Genomic DNA, 24532 nt, shown 5'->3' on the forward strand with positions numbered 1-24532 from the left:
CTTGACCCCGCCTTCCGGAGCTCGAGTGCGCAGTCTCCACAAGTATCGGGGGAGCTAAGTGGCGATTCCGGACTGGACTGATCAGGACTACACAGGATCGTGGAAACCGTCATTGGAAACGTACGGGGGAACCTCGCACTTTCCTCTGGACCGTTTAGTTTCTTGCTATTCCCAAAGTACGGTGCCCCGTTCCAGAAGTCGAGCCAAAAGGATCTTCTTCCTTCCCATGATGCCCAAGGTGCAGGAATCGCGCTGCGCCGAAGCCCAGGGTGGAATGCCACAGGCGGGGTTTCAGCTTCTCTACAACTTTACCAATCCCGGGCGTTTCCCACCCACCATCCTACAAACCGGAGGCAACAATAAGCATGGGAGGTTTGAGACCCAATAAGCTATTGAGGAATAATTTCCCTCATTGAATTCGAGTTAGGTAGGCATCCCCCAAGATCCTCTTCACAGCCTTGCTGTGAACAGAAACCTAGGTCTTCTGAATGAGGCAAAATTATGTAATTACTTTGGGACAGCTGTTAGGAACAGTCCAGATGTCGCTTCAGAACTTCTAGAATGTTACTGGGTGACTAAAGAGAACAAGGCGGACCTCTTTTCCATAATTTTCCTTCAAATACTTCAAAGTCAGCTATCACATCAGCCTCGTTTCTGGAAACCTTATAAACTCCATAATTCCGTTGTGCTCTGGAGTGCCACATCTTCCTTCTTCACATGTTTGTGCCCCTCCCCCTTCCTTCTCCCTACATCACTCTAAGGCTAGGTTAGTCTGTCTCCCTTGCATGGAGACAATCTCACAAAATTTGCAAGGAATTTCTGAGAAGCAAGTTCTGATTAAAGAACATTTTGATTTTTCTATCTGAGCTATTACATCTATTTCCATCTCCAAGTGTCACTTTTGTTTATTCACCTTTAAATCCCAACTCAGAACTCACTTATTTAAGGAAGCACTTCCTGAAGTTCAATCTTCTCCATCCTAATTTTCTAAATTCTATTTGGATGCAGATCATAGTATAGAGCTCTAAAGAATAGGCACTTGGTAAAACTATTAAAATAGGAAAATATTTTTGAGTGTTAAAAGGTTTCCCCAAAGAGTGCCCAGCCTCAATTCCTCCATCTAAAAACAATTAAAATTTAAAAGGTTAAGACTTTTTATCAGTTCCAAACGAACATTTATTTCAGATTTTTACAAACAATATGATGCTGACTTTGGCTTTCCAGCCAAAGAAAGAGATGAAAACAAAATGACTAAACAGGAAAGAGTTGTTGTTGGGACCAATGGCAGAACTAAAAACAAGAAGATTTCTTTTACCCCAGAAAGCCCTTTCAAAACCAGAACCAACCTACCTTTTAATTAAATACAAAGCTCCCTAAGGAAGAGGACCAGGAGCTCACACTTTTTCACATAGTCTATTACAGATACTATAAAAGATGTCCCTAAAGAAAGGTTACCTCAGAACTCAGAGGCTCAAAACAGATATGTAGTTGGAGTTTCAAAAAAAAAATACCCAGTCCTCTATATTCCTTCCTGCTCCGTAACACCCCTCCTACAACAACCATGAAACAAAACACACACACACACACACACACACACACACTCTCAGTCTCTCTCTCTATATATATATATTTCCATAACCATTTACAAAAAAAGAGGCTAGGCTTTCAAGGGTCAGAATGAGATTAGGTTTCCAGGTAGGTGCTATCAATTCCCTCATTCTACCACTCTTAGAAAGATTCAATGATGGCTCTGAAACAGATCTAAACTCTCCCTGAAGAGTTGACTCCTTCATCCCTCATCCTCATCAGCTTCCACATCTAGACCAGGAATACCCCGGATCTGCTGCTGCAAGGCACCCCCTAACAAGGGCAATGGTTCCTCCTCTGGGGATAACTCCAAGGCTGACTGTTCCTCTACTGAATTTTTTGATGGAATTTGTTCTCCAGCCCCTGCTGTTACTTCAGGTGGCTGGTGGTCTCCTGACTGAAGCTCTGGTTCTCCTGCAGTACTTTTCTCCTTGGTAGCGTTTTCATCTTCCCCTTCAGCAGCTCCTTCTTCTAGAGCACTGCCCTCTCCTTCTTCTTGCTCCTTTTCTTCTTCTGGGTCATCTGTGAAAGGATTCTCACCCTGTGGATGATAAATACATACCAGTCTAGTGGTACTATTTTCCCCAAGCAATCTTATTCCCTAAATTCCAAGGGCCAGTCAGGCCTGATTACCTTAAGATAACGTTCTAGCTTTTTGCTGATGAGCTTATTATTCAGGATACTTCGAGCTACCATGAGTGAGGACTTCTTGGATTGTTCCATCATGAGCTAATAAGAAAGAATAGAACTCATTTGAGCAGGTGGAACATCCTAACAGTTCAACTCTGAAGAAACCAAAGGTTGGGAGCTTCGTGAGTACTTATACCCAATTCATCATCTCTTTAACATGTAAACGTCTATAAAGCATTTCTTTACAAGCCTGTGAGGTAGGATCAATGACTTGCCAATGTTCTAAAAGCTAATAGGTGTTCAAGGCCAAATTATAATTCAATTAACTAGATTTCAAATTCAGCACTTGCTACTATACCATTTCTCTGCGAAGTTTATTATAGGCAGCTAAACTAGATAGCATAGTGGGATAGCACTGCCCTGTCAGCCTCAGACACTTGAGATTTACCAATTATGAGACCCAGAGCAAGTCACTTAATCCTGATTGCCTTGGTGTGCCTTCCCCTCCCCCACCCGGGAGGAGTGGGGGGAACGGCACAAAAGATATATATATATATATATATATATAAAAATCACCATTAGGTAACAGGGGTGATGTGCCTCTCCAAGTGTAGTTGACGCTTAAAGATTTATATTCTGTCAGTGAGCCTACAGCCAAAGTCTTTCCAACTTTGGAAGCTCTGCCCATTTGGCCCTGAACAATATCAAATCACCTCCATTAAAAATACCAAAGGAGAAGTTTAATAGAGGGTAAGAAATATTGTTCCAATTTTGCAAGGGGGAAAAAAGGTAGAAACTACTCAGAGGAAAACCAATTTGCCCACAGTCACACAATCAAGTAAGCACTATAACTGGATGTAAAACCAAGGTATCTGCCTTTAAATCCAGCACTTCTCCCCCCATAATTCAATGTTTCCTTGACTAGGAGGCCAGCACTAAAGCACTCCACTCACTCTTCTGTTTCGGTTGTGTTCCATGGACTTGAGGTGCTTCTGTATGATCCCAAACTGCATGGGAATGAAGAGGTCACAGGCTGCACAATGAGCTGCCTCAACTTTCTTCATAAAATGCTCCATGGCAATCTCTGCAAGGGAAGGAGCTCCTGGATAGATTTAGTCCCCCAAAGTAAAAAGGACCCACTGATTGCTACTAGAATATCCCTCTCCAATTACAAAAGAAGTCTTTAGGTCCAGCCACTGAACACTAATAAAATAAATGCCCTGATCCTATCAGAAACTTCAACAAACTTAAGTCTCACTTCTTTTCCCTCCCTCTGACCCTAAGAATGAACCCCAAGTACTTCAAAAGGCCAGGAAAGGCTTTTTAGTTCTCCCAAGATCTTGGGAATCCATTTTAATTTAGACTCAAAATAAAGGTCAAAACCTAGCTTAAATGGACATCCAAGTCAAGGCAGACCCTTATAATAAGAGAGCTGACACTCACCTTGAGTAAGGTCTTGATCTTTATAAATCTGCTGGATAACACCATTTAGGTCCTCGATGGTTTTGCGTCGTTCTTCTGTCTTCTTGGTTTTGTTAGCAACATATTCCTGGAAGTATCAAACAGGAGTTATCAAGGATATCTATAATTGAAAAAGCCAGGAAGAAAAAGAAGAGTGTCTCTCTTTCGTTTAAACTCTAAAAACAAAAAAAGTAGAGACAGGGGAGTTGAGAAGAAAGCAGACATGGAAGCCTTCTCCTTGATCATGTCATTTCCTTCCAGTTTTGTGATGAGTTCTCTTGTCTAATTTGGATGATAAACCCTAATATCTGCAGTTTTCTGTGTTCAGGAAAAGAATGGAAAGAGGTCAAAGCAGTCCTATTCACCAGCAGAAAAGGAAGGAGCTCTTAAAAAACCCAATGTACCCCAAAATCAAATGAAAGGATCACCTGCAAAAAGTCTGCAGTCTGTTTTGGCAATTTAGTGCCTACAAACTTGAAATGTTCCTTGTGGAACTTGCTGTCTAAGTGGTTGGTCATCTCATCATCATAAAAGGTCCGATATTTGCAGAGAGAACACACAAACTGGATCCTGGTAGAAGAAAGAGTAGAGGTCAAGCAATGTCCCCATCAAAGGTGCTACTACCAGCACCAGGTCCCTGAACCATGAAGAAAGCAAACCCCAGAAATGGGATGGGGCAACCCCCAGGTTCTGATACTCAAAATTGCATCTTTATGGGACTCTGAGGTAGTGGTCCCAGGAAGAGGAAAACTCAAAAAGTTCTGATATAATCCCCATTCTTTTACAAGAAGGGACACTTGACACCATGAGGGAAGAATTAAGTCACAGTGTGAAGTGGGGAACAGGTAAGAATTTCTGAACTGTATTATTAGCTAAATAGAGCAGGTTCTACTGGCTTTCTTAAGGGAAAATACAGGAATGTTCTTCCCATAGAAGGCAATGCTATGGCAGGTCTAGACTCGGGGAGCCAGTTGCTTCTGAGAAAGACAAAGTCTAGCTGGAAAGGTGCCAGTGGGGTGGTCAAGTAAGTCTCTCCATCAAAGTAGGGAACACATCTAGGAGAAACAACTGGGGCCAGGGAAGGGGAGGGCAGCCGAACTCGAGGAGGATCTGGCCCCATGGCGCAGAGAGAAGAGATCAGTCCTGAGCCATTGCCTGCTGAGAGGTGCTGTGTCTTCCTGGGGTTCACCACCCCACCCCATCCTCAGCTCAAGAGCGCCTAGGTGTGGTGGAAGGAGGGAGAGGAGGAGGGGCTGGATGCAGCCCAGCCTCTGGTGCCTGCTGCCTCATCTTCCTCTTCCAAGAACAAAAAAGTCTGACCTGGAAGGAGGGTGCCCAGCATGATGGCAGCTGGGAGCCAACCTGTACTGAGGTGGTCAGGGCCAGGCTGTCCATAGCAGGTTCCCCTGGGGGGTTGGGGGCCTGAGCCGAGAGGCAACGGTGGCCGTGGCAGGGGACGGAGGAGGCTGGCCTCCACTAAGGCCTCAGGACGGGTTCCTACCTCTGCCGTCCATATCTGGGCCACGGGAACAGCTTTGTCTGGAGAGCCCAGGGGCCCGGAGCCGGCTTGGCCGAGGAAGATCCAGCAAGAGCAAGAGTCTGAGTCGGAGGCAAACACCAGTTCGGGGGGCCCTGAGGGCAAATAGACCCGACAGCAGGGGCGTAAAGGGCTCAGCCACCTGCCGGACACGGGCCTGAGGCGGACTGGCCCCTCCAGCACCAAGTCACGGAAATGTGGGAACTTCTGCCATAGACTGGGCATAAGGGCAGGGCCCAAAGCTCCCGAGATTCCCCCATTGGTGTTTCAGTCTTTCCCAGGCATGGTAGTAGCCACTTGGCCACAAGTTTGGGCTGGATAGGTGCCTCAGAGTCTCTGATGAGCTGGCCCCCTCCCTTGGGGGCCAGGGGCCCCCACAGCACCTCTGGGTATGTTCGGTGACCTAAGCGCTGGAGCTTCTGGGCAACAGTGCCAAGCAGTGTCAGGTCCCGAGCCGGAGAAGCAGAAGTTACAAGGTGGCCTCTGGGGGGCAGGGGGGACAATTCAGGCCCTTAGGTATGCAACCAGGGCCTTGGAAGCCCTGACTGGTGGGAAGCAGGGTCCATGCACAGAAGAGCAGGTGTCAGCTGCCAAGGCAACACTGGGCCCTATTGAAAGGCCAGAGGGAGAGACGAAGAGGCACGGCCAGGCCAGGAGTAGAGTACACCATTCATCTCCTGAAGACACCCCAATTGCCCTGGGAAGGTGGGTTACCTGAGGCTGCCAGGGAGGCTAGCCATGGGGAAGAGGAAACGGCGCTTGCTGGAATCCCTGGCCAGCCATGAGTTGCTAGGGCAGAGGTCAGCAAATGAAATGCAAATAGAAAATATTACCTTTCCACCATGCGGTCTCGCTGTCGTTTCTTCTGTTTCTCTTGGGTCTTCTTGCCAGCCTGCAATTTGCGTTTGATTTGACTGATTTCCTCCTGAATAGTCAGTGGTCCTATGGGAACAAAAAGGAAAAGGAAAACCAGGACTAATCATCATACCTAATGTGCAGCATAAAGGGCAATTTTTTTTGCCCTTCCTCCTCCCAGCTACCAACCAGAGCTGGTGATACACTCCTTTGGCAAGAGTTACTAAAGTCCAACCTGAATAGCCAGGGGACCCCAAATACCTTTCCAAGGTCTCTGTCAGGGGAGGTGAATGTTGGTAAGAGCTGGGAAAGAAAAGGGAAAAGTGACCCCCTTCTTATTCTGTGCTACCTATATATTCCCAAGGTGCTTCACCCACCTCTATTCCTCCTGCATTTAGAATGGACCTCTAGTGGGCCCCAGAGAGCTTACAAATCCCGACTTTCTGGGAATTTTGAGCCCAAGCTCCCAACCCCACAGTTTTACCAAAATACAGCAGCTCGGGAATTCAAAGGGGGTGGGGTAGCTTGGTGATAATCCTGACAATAGTTCAGTGACCAATCCAGCAGGATGGATGCTACTGTGAATGACATAGTAGCAGACATTGATAGCTATGTGAAATGCTTGAAATGCCCTGCCCACCCTCCCCCTCCAACCAGTCACTGTGGCCAATACTAGAGTTGCTGTTTGGTACCTGCTGGTGCTCATCACACGGGTTGGGGGACACGGATTCCCAACTGGGGCTGGAGAGGCGCTAAGGGAGAGGACACGCAAACCAGAGCCGTAAAAACTGGAACGAGGGGGCCACGGCTCGGACGTCAACAACTGCCAGCCACTGAGAAGAACTTGCAAGTGGGTGTCACTATTGGACCAGGGAATGGTAGGAGTCACAGGGCCCTGTCCCTATTTGTGGCAGAGGTATGTATTCCTTGAAGTATCCCAAACTATCTGACCCATGTGGAGATGTTGGAGAGCAGACAAGCCAGAGAGGGCTGGCTGACTATGTCTAATACTAAGCCCAGCCTCTGGATCAATGGAAGAGGATTTGTGCTTAACTACCATAGTACAACCAGCCCAGAGGAGTGGGTCACAAGCAAGCTGAAAGCATCAGCATTAATGGACACCCTGCTGAGTCCCAGAATCACCCCACCCATCCCACAACTCTGTCCACTTAAAATTGCTACTACCTGCATGGTCTTGTTCTAAGAGGGGAACATCCAATTACAACTAAAGAGCACTCAAAACATATACCTACCCTTTTCATTATCTTCCTTCCCTTCTTCCTTTCCATCTTCTTTTCCTCCTTCTTCTCCTTCCTGACATAAAATTCAAAAGATCAAAACCTATGCACAAATAGAATCTATAAAACTCGCCATGGAAAGGTTAATCCTAACTTGAATTTAAGCTCCTAAATTCAAACAAGGGCCAGCATTCTGGAGAGTCACACCATTATTAACAAACTTTCTTCAGTTATATAGATCTCTTCTACTCAGTCTGGAATCTTGCTTCTGCTATGCTCAAATTCAAGTTCACATATGGCTGGTTGACTATGTACCTAGATTAGGCAGTTTTTTTGTCTAAAAGACCACATGAGGCAAGAAAGTCAAGTATCCCAAAGAACCACTTACCGCTCTGGAGTCCTTTCTAGATGTATCAGAGGCTTCTGTTCCTTCTACTGTCTCACCTTCAGTCCCCTCATCTGAAAGAAAAAAGCAACATATCTCAGGAGTTATGATTCAGCTCATTAAGAAAGAGGGAAACTAGTGAGGAGAAAGTGGCTAACTGGCTGCACCTCACCATTGTCAGAGTCACTGTTCTCAGAACCATCTGTCTTAGTTGCTTTGCTGTCAGGTTCATCAGTGCTATTTGACTGTTTTCGCTTCTTCTTTTTATTCTGCAGATGAAAAGGAAAGCCCAAAACTGTGCAAAAAAGGACTAAAATACTAAATAAGTCATGGTGTCCAATTTTTAAATGGTGATAGGGCTAAATATACATGATGGAGCCACTGTCCTGATTTAGACAGGGTTGGACAACAACAAATGCATGCCCATAGCATTGAGGTGTTCTGTTTTCACTGAGCCATCCCTGTCTTCAATGACCAACTAAGGGAAACAATCCTTACCCGGAAGTCTGTAGTAGCCCAGGTCTTCCATGTCCTTCTCATTTGTTTCATCCCACTGCCAAGTCCGAAGCCAAATTGCATGTTCCCATAGGAGCCTCTCATGCTCTGAAACATGCCGTATTCAGGAATAATGTTCTGAGAGAAGAGGGATGGGAGGCGGGACGAACCCGGTACACATTGGCCCCGGGTCCCCATAGGGTCATCCCACATGCGCCCATAGCCCGTAGCCATAGGCCTATTAGTACGGCCATCTCTGGCCCAGCCCTGTGCCCGCTGGCCAAAGGCATCACGGACGCGGAAATGATCCCGGTAGGCATCGTAGTGGCCTTCATAGGCCATCTCCATTTCAGGGTCAATCTCACTGTAATCATAGCCGGATCTGTACAGATCACGGTCGCTCAGTGCAGCCCTGGAGTCATACGCTTCGTAGGAATCATACCTGCAAGAGGCGCACAGTATTGCATCAGTGACCTGGGAAGGACTCAAGAATACAGAGGCCAGGACAGTATACAACAAATATATGGCTAAGTGACCCACAACAACAAAAGTGACCTAAGAAGGAAGGACTTTCTTTGCGCAAGCAATATAGACACTAAATCATCTAGGAGTTCTTCAATAGCACCCACGTGACATGTTTCCACTTTATAACTTCAACTGTATTATCAAATCTTTCAATCCCTAGATCAAAGGAAAAATAAAAGTTCTAAGAAGCAAAGCCTGTTCTAGGATGGGCTAAGAAGCACCTTCTGGACATTTCAAAAATGGCAGAGACAGAAATCCTCCAAACCTACTAAAGACCAGCTTCGTTCTTCCCTTCTACGACTTCAAATCTGAGTTAAATTACCCTGCTTCTTCATAAAGGCTCTAAATGTTTAGAGAAACAAAGAGTCAGTATTGACTTAACTTAAAAAAAGATTGACAACTTAAAAAAAAAAAAAAGCCTGGCTTCTAAACTACTGTATATATTGCTACTTTCGGTAATGCCATGATAATTCTTCCTAGGAAATATAATAAGTAAACCTCAGAGCCTCGGCTCCCTCTCCAATTCAATAAAAGGGAAGTTCAATGCTATGCTAACATATGTTAAAAACCCTAACATGCAAAAAAATTCTTTTATTTTAAGTAACAGAGAAATGTGTTTTCTAAAATTTACAAGACCTTTCTAGCAATTTGAGAGATCTTTACTTTCATCTGAGTAAGATATACTTTAGAAATTAAATATATCAACTGTTGAGAAGGCAAACCTCTGTTTAAAAATGTACCCACTACTTGAGGAAGACTGACAAAAAAGGAACTGATTGTTCCCGAAAGCCCAGACTCTGCAGTAAATTCATGAAAGGCAGGCATAAAAAAGATGATTTCATGAATGGAAACTAACAAGGCTACAAACCCTAATAGCTGGCAAGTTTAACAGCAAGGATATGAAAATTTAAAAGGCCAATGGCTGAGTAAAGCATAGCTCTTTCTACTTCAAAGTCTGCCAAAATACCAACGAACAACACAACCAGCTAGCTATCTACCAACAATCAAAGTTCTAAAGATAACATATGAAGTGTGCTCTCTTCAAGGTGTGCCATTATAGGAACAGAGACAAAGGCTATCTGAGTTAACTCCCAAAGTAAATAACCAGTGTGTGACTGACTACTTAATTCTACTCAAGATCAACAACCAACCACAAGTTCCAAGAAAGAGGTAGAAACATAGTTCACATTTATCACATTGTCCAGCCAGCACCTTCTTACAAGTTAGTGACCCAATTACCAGTTTCATCTCTACTACACATTGTTTCAAAAGGGAAGGAGAGTCATTACACAATAGGCTGTCCAAGGCATTATGCTTTTTTGCACTTCAAGGACAAACTCAAGTATCAAACATCATAAACACTTATTGGCAGCAGACTACCCTACCTTCCAATTTTTCACCAAACTGAGAAACCTTTTGAAGTGCTTCATCTTCAAAACAGTAGACAGTCTCTGCTAATGCTTTAAAACTATCTTTTTAGGGGGCTCTAGAGCTCTCTTCACATTCTTTCCTCAGACTTAATTTGAACAAAATTTTTTCTAATCCAAGTTTTGATGGTAGATCTGATTTTCTAAGAAAATTCTAAACAGCCTTTGGAAAAACATGGATAATTAACACCTTTCCCATTCTGCCCCACCACAAAAATTTGGGAGCATAGATTAAGTACTATATCTCCCTATGTCTTAACATTTTATTGTTGTTTAATCAGCTCCAATTCTTTGTGATCCCATTTGAGTCTTTCTTGGAAAAATAGTGGATTAGTTTACATTTCCTTCTCCAGATAATTTTACAGATGAGGAAACTGAGGCAAACAAGGTTAAGGAACTTGCCTAAGTTCACAGAGCACTAGTAAATGTCTGAGGAAATCAAGTCTTCCTGACTCCAGGTACAGCATTTTTATCTGCTTTACCACAGTGAGCTGACTGCATAAAGCAGGTCCTTGATGCTGTAATTTCCTGGGTTAACTGGTAAACACAAGTTATATTACCGATTTCATATACATGTAATAGAAGCAGAATGCTAAATTGGTACCAGCATTCATGCCAAATCTATGGCCTTTGTTTTTCTGGAGGAAGGAACGCAGATTATCATCCATTATTGTCTCTGAGTTGAGGAAGAAACTACCTATTACATTTCAGAGCTTGGATTTCATGCCACATATGAGAAGTAAGAAGAAGGGAAAAAAGAAGGAAAAAACTATGCCTGAATCTAACTTAATCAAGATGGTGAAAAAAGGATAGAGGAAGCAATGGCTGACTGAAAGCATCTATCATTCTCAAAAACAGTATATCCTATTACTGAACAGTCTCACCTTGACAGCTATACTCACCTGTCTCCACTTGAGCCATATAGTGCTCCTTGCATCATGTCAGTTTCTAGGTGAGACACCACATCAAAGCGCTGGTTAATTTTGGACAGAACATTATCGGTACCGGTGCTAGCAGAACCATTAGGGTTTGTATTTGTGTCGGAGTTAGGAATTTCCCAAGAGTTTGAACTGGCCATACCATACCCATAATTGGTAGTATTATCCTGACCATATCCATATCCATAACTATAATTCTCGTAACCTGTAACAAGAGATATGGACAACTCCAGTCACAATCTGAGACAGGTCCATTTTAAGCTGGCCTCTCAGTTTACAATCATTCCAATCTGGAGTCTCTGGTCAAAACTCACTTAAAGAACTATACTAGCTCCACAGAAACAGATTAGTGGACTATCCAAAGGTTCATCATCAAACTGGTCTGAATTACAAACCTAAAAGGATAACTTCATAAGGAAAATATATTGGCATGTATTCTGAAAAATACAATGAATTTTATGGTGGATCCAGATTTTATAAAAAGATTTTTTTTGTGAGGGAAAAAGGAGAATGGGAAAAAAAGGAGCAATTTGAATGTAGCCAGATCTGGCACAGATTAAACTGTCAAGTCACATTAAAGGTCACTTAATTTTTCAAGAATTTTTATATTTATATTGGGAACCAAATTGAATATACCACTTTTGATCTCAAGGGAAAAAAATTGTTTAATTACTTACCTCTATTTGTCCCAGAATTCCAGGTTCCATATCCTACAAAAACCAAAAGTAATCAAATTTCAAAATGTTTATAATGAACAAAATTCAATATCTAAAGAGTTTATTAACACATGCTAATCAGCAAAGTGAGAGTATCCTCATTAGCTATGTAAAAGTTTCTACCCAAAAAGAAATAACAAAACATAAAAATCAGGTAGCTTAGAGATCAGAAGACTACAAAAATCATTACGTATATTCATACTACATGACAGAAAAGCAAACATAGTTTCATAGTTGCAAGTTCAAACATCTTGCCACCATTCCAAACTGTCCCCTCAACCCCACTCATCCCAAATCCCGTTTTAACTGGTAAATGTTTACAAAGAAAATTTGTATTCTCTGAACTTCCCTTAAACAAGCCCAGCAACACCCCATATAAAATAAATGGGGGCTCAAGATACTAATCCAAAGCAGTCAGTAGTTAAAGGAAGGAAACTCAATGAAGTATCTCATTTTTCCAAATTATACACAATAATTTCACAGGAATGAGTACAACTCAAAAATTATGCTAGTCGCATCATAAAGATAAATTGAATAGAAAAAAATGAACCATTAATGAAATGACAGTATTAAGGGAGCAATGACCACTTTGGCAGAATGTTATAAAAAAGCAATTCAGGAAAAAATAAGGAAAGGCAATCAATCCATATTGCAAAGCATGAGAGTCTGTTATGCTGTCCTTAAAGACAACATGATAGTATTTATTCATTCACACAGAATCTCAATGGTTGGAAAGAAAAGCAGAGGTCAGCTATTCACACACTAGCTGTGAAATGACCTCTGGAGTCATCTAGTTCAACAAACTAGTCCCTGAACAAGTCACTTGTCTCTGAGTCTCAATGTCCCTAGACATTGGAATAATACTAGTAATATCTAACTCAAAGGAATGTTAGGAAGCATAAATGAAAAAGACTTTTGCAAACTTTAAAACACCATATAAATGACATTTGATTTTTCCCTTGCTTCTAGTTCTGCTTCTGAAGCTCAAGGAAAAAAATGCCTAATCCATATACCATGTGTCTCACTAGGTAACATCATCTTACTTTCCTCTAAAGACAGCTTATCTAGTCCTTCCATTCCAAAACATAATCCTTGAAGACCAATGCTGTACAGCCAACATGGAGCACAGCAAGACTATAACTCTTATCTTCTGGACACTATTTTCTCTTACAGCAGACTAAGATTATATTATTTTTAATGGTTGCCACATTTGGATAATTACCCCTTTTACAGTTCAATAAACCTTCTAGAATCTTTAAAAAACACACACAAATTAATGTCTAAATATGCCTCCCATCTTATTATTGGAGTTGATTTGGAAACTCATATGAAGGATTTTAGATTCAAACTATTATTCTAATCTTTTGAGAACTTTTTGGAAGCTAGTTCTATTAATACCTATAGATCCTTCCTAATTTTGTGCTACTTGCAAATTACATATAAGTATGCTACCTGCTTCATCCAGTGAGTAACTTTTATTTTTAAGCAGCAAGGACCAAAAATAGATTACCGGGGGATTCTGTAACTTCAGCAAGTTCTCAAAGTTTAACATGGGTACTTTTGGGGGTTATTTTTATAATTATAGTAAAATGTCTTCAACTCTGCTACAATAAATATCAACAAATATAACCAACAAAAACCAAAACTGGGGAAGATGATTCTCAATAATTTTTAACAGTGTAAAGTGGTCCTGAGACCAAAAAAGTCTCAGAAAATCCCTGTATTAAGAGAAATACCTTGCAAACACAGTAATTAATAACTAATCTTTATGTCTAGTCAATTTGGCCCACAAAGCTCCATCTTGTGCACAAAGACATACGAGGATAATGTCAACTACTTGGCTAAAATCTACGCAAACTATCATAAATGAAGAAAATTATTTACAGGAAGCCTCCCCAAACCCTCTTAATCATAGTCATTTAACAATTTACTCATCCTATATATAACTCACTTTGTATATTTGTATTTGTATATTGTCACCCCCATTGGCTTTTAAATTCCTTGAGGGCAGGATTGTCTTTTGTGTCTCAGCACTGCCTGCATTTAGCAATTCTCTGGCACAGAGTAGGCACTTAATCAATGTTTATGAATTGACTGATTTTAAGAACATGTAGTCAAGGATTATGAAAACATGGAATGGTCCTGCAACAAGAGTCAAGAGTGCGGAATCTCAAAATGAACTGATGATGGAGAGAAATGAAAAACATTTTTAAGCTACAAAGGAAAAAAAAAAGCTGCTCTAAATAAGGACAGGGCAATTATAACTAAAGGATGGATAAAGGTAGAGCTATCCAGGTTTTATTTTGTTCTTTTAATCCAAGGAATATGAACTTTAGATTGGGAAGGACAAAATACAAACAGCTAATAGGAGCTGATCACCAAGATCAACAAAAGAGCAATTAAGAGAACATCCTGTTGCCTTCAATTATGTCACATGTTGCGAGATGAAATGATTGACTGTTCCCTAATGGTCAGATGCCTACCCAATAGATTACTCCAGGGATTTCTATATAGTTTGCCTTGTTAAAGATTATCGGCAATGTAGATAAAAGTATAGATGACATGCTTACACATAGCTAGAAAGATAATAACTAATATCTGTCAGACTTAAAATTTGAAAAGATTGTGAAAGGCTATTGGGGTTCAATCTAATAAAAACCAAACAGAAACAAATGTCAAGTTTGAGTTTTTAAAAAAACTATTTTACAGAGAACTCAAATGAGGCAAACATTCACACAGAGATCAGAAGAAATGATACAAGGAATTCTCAAGGACTCTCTGAAGAACTCTGAAGTTGATTTTGAGACATGGGAAACACGGCACAGGAATTTCTAGCATGGCTTACTCTTATCAAAGAAAGCATTTTGCTCTATGAATAAAGTAAAATCACAGCAGCTCAAAAGAAACATGAGATGCACAAATTTAGAGATGTGTGGGATGTAGAAGATCCTTACCCAAAATGATTATTTAGAGATCACTTAAGTAGAAAGCAGAAAAGTTGTTTATTAATCCTCATGAGGATGAACAGTTCTAACATGAGATAAGGGAAAGAAAACTCGTGGTAGAAGGGCTAAAGAAATAGTAAAAATACACAGCTTTTATACAAAAGATTACATCACAAGTAAGAGAACATTGAGGAAAGGGTGGGGGGGGAGGCAATCTAATTGGTTGTTGCTACCCAGAGAGATTGGAATGGAAGGTTTCTGTTTTCCCAAGATCACCAGATTTCTAGGAAACAGAAAATCGGGCCTTCAGGCTTTAGATAATCAATTAGACAGTGGTCAAGCTAATAGACTAAATATCGATAAATGTCATCAGCTCAGGTTAAGTAAATATGTTTATAGCTGGTCAAGGCTCAAGTAAATATGGACCTGCACATATTATGCAGGTCATAGGGGAAACACAGAAATAATGAAAATAAAATACAGAAAAAGAATTCACACATCCTGGTAAGTTCTTCACCTTATCTCTCTGTTCCACACAGAGACAACTCTACTCCAAAGAGGAAAAGAGCAAATTTAAATTTGATAAAGGAAAAACTTCCTAACAATTAGAACGATCCAACACTGGAATGAAAACGGGCTGCCTTGGACAGAGAATGGTACCCCCTCACTGGAGGTTTTCCAGCAAAGGCTAGATGACTAAACTTATTAAATAAACAAAAGAAGTCTTGTTTGTCAGGCCAATAATCATTTAAGTGCTTACTTTGTGTCAGTAACTTTGCTGAGCACAGCAGATACAGAGAGACCAAACAGCTTCTGTTCCCAGGGAACTCAGTCTAATGGGGAAGACAACATGCAAACTACTATGTACAAGCCAGGCAGCAAGTGGCACAATGGTTAGAATGCAGGGCCTGTTTAAAACTTGGTTTAAAAATTGACTCAGACACTTACTATACCATGTGATCCTGTGCCAGTCACCTAACTTCTGTGAGACGTTATCTGTAAAATAGGAATAATAACAGCACCTGTCTTCCAGGGTTGTTAGATTTGCTAAGTGACCCTAAGCAAGTTACTTAACCCGTTTATCTCAGTTTCCTCATCTGTAAAATGAGTTAGCGAATGAAATGTCAAACCACTCCACTATCTTTGCCAAGAAAATAGCAAATGGGGTCTAAATGTGGTCACGACTGAACAATAACAATACTACCTCCTAGAGTTGCTGTGAAGATACAATGAGATAAGAATTGTAAAGCACTTCAGCACAGTGCCTGGCATGTAGTAAGTATGATACAAATATTTAGCTATTATTAAATTTATATAGGATAAATTGCAATCAACAATGTACTAACATTGAGAGGTACTGAGAAAATATTCCTGTAAAAGATGCAACTTTAGCTGGGATCTGAAGGAAGCCAGAAGATGGATAAGAAATGAAAAGAAAGCAGTGCTTTTGTGTAAGGAACAGAAAGAATACCAGCAAAAGCAGCAAGAGGGGCAATGTAGATAAATCAGAGTATGTGGAATGGTATGTAGGTGTATAAATTAGACAACATGGCCTCTGAAGTCTTGTCCAAATGTGACATTCTAACTAGATAATCCTGATTTTTTTTAACTCCTAAAATCTACAGAGCTGATGTGGGGAACATTGAAACTGTCTTTCTAATCAGCAGATATGCTTGAGAATCTCCTCGAACACTCAGAGAAGCTCTCCCATGAGAGACCTATCCTAGAGAATCAAGTTTCATTCTGTTTATCTGGGTGGAACTAGTTGAATCCAGGACTACTCCTAGCTGGAGATTTGAGATTTCTATCCAACTCTACACAGTTGGAGATTAGTCCAGGGATATTCATTCAAATGGAAACTGCACCCAGCCCTTAGCTAAAGTTTCAAATTATAAAAAGGGGCAACTTGGGGCACTTCCTTGCAGGCCTAAAGTAGCTTGCTCAGCTTCTAGGACCCTCTGCCGACTGAGAAGGCATTCTCTTTTCAAAATTAATCCCTCTTTTTCTCTCTCATCTATTTCCCTAACCCCTCTTTACTTCTCTTGTTGGGATTTCTCTGCTAGAAACTTTACCTTACCTCTGAGGAAGTTAGCCTTCCTAGCAAAGGCTGGCTTCTCAGTTCCAGCAAAAAACTTCTTTTGCCAGTCTACCTTTTCAGGTTCTTTTAGGACCTGCGAGTCGACCAGAGGGGGTTCCCACAACTCTGTGCCCTGCACCAAACCTCAAGAGCTACAAACAAAACCATAGTACAGTCAAAAGATCTTATTTCAGGCACAAAAGCTCAGTTCAAATATAGTATTTACTTCTTGTTAACCTTTAAATAATTTCATCATAGGACTAGATGACCTCAGAGATCACTTCCAGCTTTAAGAGTCGGGAAGAAGTAGGACCTTTCAGGCAACAAGATCAAGGGGATCAAAGGACAGGCTACTTGTCCACTAAGGATTATTGAATGAACAAAACAAAAAGGAAAGCTTCCTATGCATTGCATAAAGCATCTATTGAAGACATCTTCAAAGACAAAGACTGAAGACAAAGAGCTAAGTGTAGGCAATACAAAGACAATTACACAAGACAATTTTTGCCCTCAGGGAAGGAAAAAGTGAGAGGAAAAAAATGGAAAGACCAAAAAAATTTGGAGGCTTAGATGATAATGATGACAACTTAAGCAAAGCGCTTTGAAAATTCCTGAGGGAGACATGGACAGGAAATTCCTTGACAGATTTGCAAGGAGTATTAGTGAAAAGAATACCCACATTAATGCAATCAAGGACCCACTAAAGTAAGGATTTAGGTTTTTAAAACTATCAACTTCACAAGTTGAAAATGGAGGAATACACTTTCTTCTTTAGTTGACCACAAATTTGATAAGGAGCCAATTATGTGACTACTTAAAAAACAACAAAAACTATTAGGAAGTTGATCTGCATTTGTTTAAGAATGTAATCTCTGTATCCAAGTAGAAAATTCATAATGTACAGTTCTATCAAGATTTAAAATTTAAAATCAGTGAAAAGAGCTCCAATGTCTTCAGCATGTCCGGAATAAAAAGATTTATGAAAATAAGATATTCACTCCCACTCCCCTTTCTTTCCCTCCTTCCCCTCCACTGTAAAAAGTTTTTTCTTGCCTCTTTTGTGGCAGATAATTTCACAACTCTACCTCTCCCTTCCCTTTCTCCCAGAACATTCCTCTTGTTGAAGTTCAAAAGGAGACCCTAAGAGGTTGGGGTCACAGACCAGTGTTGCAAGGTGTCTCAAAAAGAATTTGCAGGCTTAAACCCATCTCCAAATAAAGGGGCAAAGTTTATTATAATTGTAACTCCAAACGAAGCGGGGTTAAGTTCCAAAGGGATTTAGCAAAGAACTAGGAGGAAGATGATAAATTCATAGAACAAAGTTAAGAGAGGCTGGAGCTTCACATTACTTATTTGCTAATTTTATGTTTTACAGATAGTTTTGAGGGGTGGTCTATTCATTATTGTCTTAGGAACTTGGTTATCACTGACCAATATTATCTAATGGTCAGAAATGTTTGTAGGACTATTCTAAGGCCAGAAGACTTTATAATCATTGACAGAGATAGCTAGAACAATAATACTCTAAGGTCAGGGAACTTTAGGATTACTGCTGTATTTCCCTCAGAAGCTGTACCCCACTTCACTCTCATCCCTTAATTTTAATTTTTTTTAGATATTATCCCTTCACATTCAACTCACAACTGTGTCTTCTATATATACACTCATTCTAACTGCCCAATAACGAGAAAGTTCTTATGAGTTCCAAGTTATTATCTTCCCATGTAGGAATGTGAACAGATTAACCTATATTAAGTCCTTTACATTTTCCCTTTCCTGATTATCCCCTTATGCTTCTCCTGAGTCCTATATTTGAAAGTCCATTCAGTTCTGGCTTTTTCATCATGAATGCTTGAAAGTCTATTTCAGAAGGTCTATTTTTTCCCCTGAAGGATTATATTCATTTTGGGGGGATGGAGGGTAGATGATTCTTGGTTGTAATCCTAACTCCATTGCTCTCCTGGAATATCACATTCTGAGTCCTATGATCCTTTAATATAGAAACCTCTAAATCTTGTATTATTCTATGACTCCACTAAACGTGAATTGACTCCTTAACCTGAGAGTTCCAGAATTTGGTGATAATATTCCTGCCAATCTTAGTTCATGAAACACTTTCTGAAGTATTTCAGAAGGTAACTAACTTGGATCATAGAATCTTAGGCTCCCTTCGGTTCTAGGTTTAAAAAGCCACCTGGTCTGTTACCTCTTAAAAGAAAAGAAAACTGAGGGGTCAGCCAGATGGTGCAGTACTGATAAAACACCGGCCCCAGGGGTCGGGTGGACTTAAGTTCAAATCTGCTTCAGACATTTAAAGTCTTCCTTGCTGTGTTTTATGACCCTGGCCAAAGTCACTTAACCTTAATTATTTTTAAAAAGTCTTTATTAAAAAAAAAAAAAAAAAAGGTAATCAAGGCCCATGAGGTTAAATGTCTAGTCTCCAGATTGTAAAATTGTAATCTCCATGTTAAGAAGTCTACTATCCTTGACAAAATTTAATTGTTAGTGTCTGCTGGAATCAATCCCCTGAACTTTTAACTAATCATCTCATTCTTCTATGCCAATTTCCTAAATGATTACTCTGATTTCTACATTTATATCATATTTTATAAATATGACTTTATATTTAATAGCACAGAAATGTCATGAAGGACATCCTTTCCTATTTTGGTAGATATATCAAAAACAGACCTGAAGGCTGGCAGAAGCACAGAAGGAATCAAGGTTTTCTATCCTATAGATGCTAGCTTGCTTAACTGTCCAATACAGAAACTAACTATAAAACTTTAAATTAAATTTACATAGGTGAACATTAAATGCAGAAAGTTTAACCTGGTCAAAGAAACAAGGGTCACCTGCTGTCCTTTGCCACCAAATCACAATCTTAGTTCCTTTTCTTCCCAATTTGAATAAGTGAAATTTAGACTTACCATAGTCACATGTGGGCTGGGCAGTAGTATCAGAAAATGTAGATTGTAGAGTTGTTTCTGATCCCTGGACAAACCCTAGACATATGTAAATTAGCATTATAAATAAAAAAAAAAACTGCATGGAATTGATACCCTCTCCCCACCGCAAAAAATCTTCCCATCAATAAAGTAATTTTACTTAAATCATGGAAAACTCAAATTTAATTATTTCTCTCCACGTATGCATTCTTATTCATTAAATGAAATCACTGTAGAAACAGATTTCAATCAGGGGTGTGTGTGTACACACACGTATATGTAATTAAAAGGGGAGAGTGTTGTATTAAAAAAGTACCTTTCAAATTAATGTGTTAGCTACGACAGCGAAAAATGTTATAATTTGGAAATCATCATATAAAGGAACTGAAAAATTCAGGCTAGAAAAGAAGAGACTAAATGAAAACTATAATTGTCATTTTAAGGAAGAAATTTAAGATTTGTTTGGCCTCATGAGGCAGGCAGACACACACACACACACACACACACACACACACAAATGGATGGAAATTACAAAGATTTCCCTTTATTACAAAAGAAAAATATCTCAATAGGAGCTGTCAAAAAGTAAAATGAGTTGCTTTGAGTCAAGAGTGTCTTGTTAATTACTGCAGGTCTTTCAAACAAATAAAAAAGATGGTATAAAAGGGGATATATGTGCCTGTTAAGTACTCAGATCCTTCCAAATCACAAAATCCCCCAATGATGTTTACTTTATTTAGGAAAAATAAGAAGCTAATATCTGCGAAATTACTGGTGAATAATTTAAAAGGAAGAAACCTTGGTATCCTGAAATACTATTATGACCAAGATCTAGCACACAAAAGTCATTTATACTCGAGTTAAGAAGTTGTTGGTGGGGGAAAGATGACCATAAATACCAATATCCTGACTTTTCTTTTTTAAACAAATATGTGCATTTCAACAAGTAGATTTTTACATTTTAAACTATTTTGTTAGAAATCAATGGGAGGAAAAAAAAGACATTAAACAAGATCAAAATAAAAATTATTTATTGATTATAGACGACTATGTATATGTTACTTTATTTTTTCAATCTCCCCACTTCCCAAAATTTTCAATTTAGTCCAAAAGAAAATTCTATTTAAACCTGTTTTAAAAAAAAATGCCAAGGCTTTTCCATTTAAATCTGTAAAATAATGCTGTTAAAGCCTGGAGCATCACTATAATAACTGAATACAGATGCTTTAATAAACTTTGAAAAACACTACGATTTTGTTAAAATCTATTTATTCAATATTTGCCCTTTGCCTAGAAATGAAATTTCGAACTGAGCTATATTCATTTATCAGTCATCTGTTCCTCACTATCTAAGGCCTAATCCTGGCACTGTGAATACTAGCAAGAAATGAACTGGAACTAGCATCTGGCCTATTAGAGTCTATTTATAAAACGTCCCTAAGGAAATATTACACAAATATATTTCTCTCAAGTACCTTGAAAATAAAAAGAAAATACTTATTAACTAAGTGTAACAGATGGTACTATTTTAGCAAACTAAGTCCCACCGATTATATGCTCTAAAGTCAAAGGATGAGGCTTTATTATTTGTTCCAGCACCAACATCTAAATAATTTGTTTTTATACAGGACATAAATGTGAATTAATAAAATTGTACTTGGGTTTTGCGCCAAAGTAGGCTCTCTATTCATTGAATCATGTCTTCCCTTTCGTATATTAAAAAGCCTAATAAATGTGTTGCAGATCTCATAAAATCTGTTTGTTTCAGGAAGACAAACAAGTTTGCAGAAGGGCATCAGCAATTTTCTCAAGATGAAAAAGCCAAAAACAATGTCTCTCTTTCAGGAGCTGTGACTCCACAAAGGTGGGAAGTAATGTGGTTTTTCAAAGGCTTCCAGCAGGTCTAAAGTGGAAGGGCAAAAGATAACAAATAAAGTCAAAGGAATTACAATTAACTGTTTAATTGTGTGAATAAACATTAGCAAACAAGATTCTGCCTCAAGGCACAAATCTCCTAGAACCTGAAAATTCTTCCCCTTTTCATAAAAATATATTAAATGAACTAGGAAAATCAAACCAGTATTTTCATTAACTCAGCCACACAAAAATAATTCCACACAGCATATCTGATCTAAGTCAGCTGCTTCTACTTTATAATCATGCAGGTGATGTTTATTTACTCAGACACATACACTTTTCCTAATATTCAACTCCCTTTAGGGCACTGCTTTTCCCTCTCTATCTTTTAGCACGGAGCACAGAGCCAGTAGGAAATAAAATTAACTAAGGATGCTTGTTGATTCAAGTTATTTCAACAAGCATTTAGAGACTACTGTGCCAGGCACAGTGCTGAAATTATGGATATAAGGGGTGAGGGAGGAATCCCAAACAATCATTGCTTTCAAAAACTCTAATGAGGGAAACAACATGCAAACTGTAGATGTTAGGAAGGAAGGTGTTAGCATTTATTAAGGAAGATAAATTAAGAAAGAACTCTTGTAGAAGGCAGGATTTTAGCTGAGAGCTGAAAGAAGACAAAAATAAGGGGAAGTTCCAGGAATTTGGGACAAACAGTAAAAATGCAGAGTTGGACTGTCTAGTAGGAGAACGAGCAGGCAAAACAAAGGCAAGGTATTACAAAGTGCCTGGGAGAGTGGAAGGCAAACTGAACAAGCAGAAAGCCGCCAGGTTAATTAAGGCCAAACAACATTTAAATTTGATCTTGGAAGTAAAAGAGAGACACTGGATCGATTTCAAAGTCTATTCAAATGACAGCTTTCTGCACTTTCACATTTCAACTTCTCTACTTCATAATTTCTGGTGTTCACAATAACTTGTGTTTGACACAACTATAACCTACCCCTCTCCAAATTATTTTCTTTTAAGTGACATGATATGGACTCAAACGTATATTGTCCTATTAGACTCTCTAGACCGATTTATTTTTCCATTTGTAAACTAAAAGGGCTGCACCACATCCCAAATCTACCATCTACAGTCTATTTGACCTTGAATATTTAATTTCTTTGATCTGTTTCCCCACCGGTAAATAAATGCGGGAAGTAGGGTTCTAGACGACCTCCAAGATCCTTTGCAGCCATAAGTCATAATCCTGGGCGATCGCTTCTTGAGTTTCTTCTTTTTAAATGCCTTTGAATTTTGTCTTTCTCCTACCCGGGCAGTTGCAGCCCAGCCAAGGCCGAGCCCGCTCGGACTGCCCGGATCTGCCCAGTTGACCACGAGCAGGACAGAGAGGACAACGAGGTGGAAAGGGGGCTGGGGCTTGGCAGATTCTACCACCTACTCCTAAGGGGGGATGCAGGGGAGTGTCCGTCACCCGGCAACCGAAGCTACTTCAGAGGATCACGGGTTCAGCCGCGGTATCAGACAACCACTCTTGAGTCTCACACGGTTGGCGAAGCGGGGGCGGCGGTCCTCCCCTGCTCACCCAGCCTTCTGCCCGGGTACACGGTTTCCAACCGGAAGCTTGCAGCCCCGCACCGCGCATCTCCTGCCTTGCTTCCTTACGTACAGACTGCTTGCTGACCCTCGAATCTGTGAGGTGCGCGGGGACCCGGCCCCCCAATTGTTTCCTCCCCGGAGCCGGACTAGCTCCAATCCCACCTCATGCCCCGGCGCCTCTCTCGGGTCCGATCCTTCCCCCTTCCTCACCCCTCTAGTTCCACGGAAAGGGAAACGGAGATTAGGCCAAGGTCGCCCAGACAGCAAGTTCCGAAGGTAACATTTGAACCCGAGTCCTCCGACTCCAGAACCACCGCTCCCCTTCTAAAGAGTAAAGTCCCCAAAAGAAACGAAGCCCCACCCAGCTAAGAGCCAGGAGGCAGCCTCGGCGTCACCAAAGTAGGGCCCTACATGAAGGGCGTTCGTGTCCCAATTTAGCCCAAGGCTGGGAGGGGGGAGGGGGAAGATGAAAGGGAAGGGAGGTCGAAAAGTTGGGCACGGCGCCATCTTAAAGCCTCGGACCGGATACTGGAGGCCTCATTCCCTGAGACTCGGGGCTGTTTCTGAAGCTCGGGTTTACCTCTTCCATCTGGTCTTCCTTGATCAGAAACGGTCCTTACCTGTGTAACTCATAGCGGCCAACTGCTCCGGGAATCTCCACAGCTGCTCTCTGCCTCGGCGGCCTCTGGTGCTTCTCTCCCCTCCCCCGCCAAGGCTCCGCCTCCCGCCCGAATTGGCTACTTTCTGCCAAGTCTGCGAACGCTATTGGCTACTTCGACAGCCCTTAACAAGGCTTCAAGTTGTCGTCCTAGGTCAGTGGCTCGAGGTCCTGCCAATCTGTTAGCTGCGTGCTCCCTCCTCCCCCGCGCTGGTATCTAGTAAACCATGATTGGCTGAGAAGCTCCTGGGAGTACCAGACCTCATTAGCCCTGCCTCTCCTAACGAGTGCACCGCCTATGAGCTCCAGGCTTCAAGTGGATAGGAGGGGGAAGGATGTGACGTCTCTTCCGTAGGTGGTAGTCATATTGAGCCAATGACTTGGGGGGCGGGGTATAGGTTAGTTTAGAGCATCAGATGGAATCAGGTCCTAACTAGACTTTACTCATCAGGACCAGTAGGTGGCGGAGAGTAATAGGCCACCACTCTCCAGCCCAAACCAATTGACTAATTTCTCCGGCACTCGGGGGCCGATGACCGCCCTAGCCTCCACCCAGATTTTAGGGCTTCTTTTCAGTTCGAGATCCGAATCTCGTACCCTAAGTACGCTGCTTTGATCGCTCTGGGCAAATGATGAAGCATCTTACCC

General features: G+C 40.9%; 1 protein-coding gene across 6 annotated transcripts; it reads right to left on the minus strand.

Annotated features, from left to right (window-relative positions):
* Window positions 1-1152: 1152 nt before the first annotated feature.
* Window positions 1153-24093, minus strand: AKAP8L (A-kinase anchoring protein 8 like). 6 transcript variants are annotated; one of them, XM_051972035.1, is made up of 17 exons: window positions 23847-23869; window positions 19747-19821; window positions 11756-11788; window positions 11226-11283; window positions 11043-11088; window positions 8192-8630; window positions 7866-7962; window positions 7697-7767; window positions 7324-7384; window positions 6763-6913; window positions 6049-6157; window positions 5180-5310; window positions 4107-4248; window positions 3661-3766; window positions 3171-3301; window positions 2221-2316; window positions 1153-2128 (listed from the first exon to the last, which is right to left on the minus strand). In XM_051972035.1, exons 2-17 carry the CDS (start codon window positions 19747-19749, stop codon window positions 1790-1792), a joined length of 2013 nt encoding a protein of 670 aa, XP_051827995.1. In that variant the 5' UTR covers window positions 19750-19821; window positions 23847-23869; the 3' UTR covers window positions 1153-1789. The 6 variants fall into 6 exon arrangements, with proteins under 6 accessions (XP_051827995.1, XP_051827992.1, XP_051827993.1 ...); XM_051972032.1 differs by having other exon boundaries at window positions 11043-11283; window positions 22808-24093; XM_051972033.1 differs by having other exon boundaries at window positions 11043-11283; window positions 23847-24092.
* Window positions 24094-24532: the final 439 nt, after the last annotated feature.

This window comes from Antechinus flavipes, chromosome 1, assembly GCF_016432865.1.
Source record: "Antechinus flavipes isolate AdamAnt ecotype Samford, QLD, Australia chromosome 1, AdamAnt_v2, whole genome shotgun sequence".
Classification (NCBI taxonomy): Eukaryota; Metazoa; Chordata; class Mammalia; order Dasyuromorphia; family Dasyuridae; genus Antechinus; species Antechinus flavipes.

Coding starts and splice junctions, on each gene's coding strand:
- AKAP8L (XM_051972032.1), bottom strand. CDS start 22,865: ATGGCTGCAAAGGATCTTGGAGGTCGTCTAGAACCCTACTTCCCGCAT. Junction 19,822..22,807: donor CTTCCCGCATTTATTTACCG/GTGGGGAAACAG, acceptor ACATATGTCTAG/GGTTTGTCCAGGGATCAGAA. Junction 11,284..11,755: donor GAATTCTGGGACAAATAGAG/GTAAGTAATTAA, acceptor CTCTTGTTACAG/GTTACGAGAATTATAGTTAT.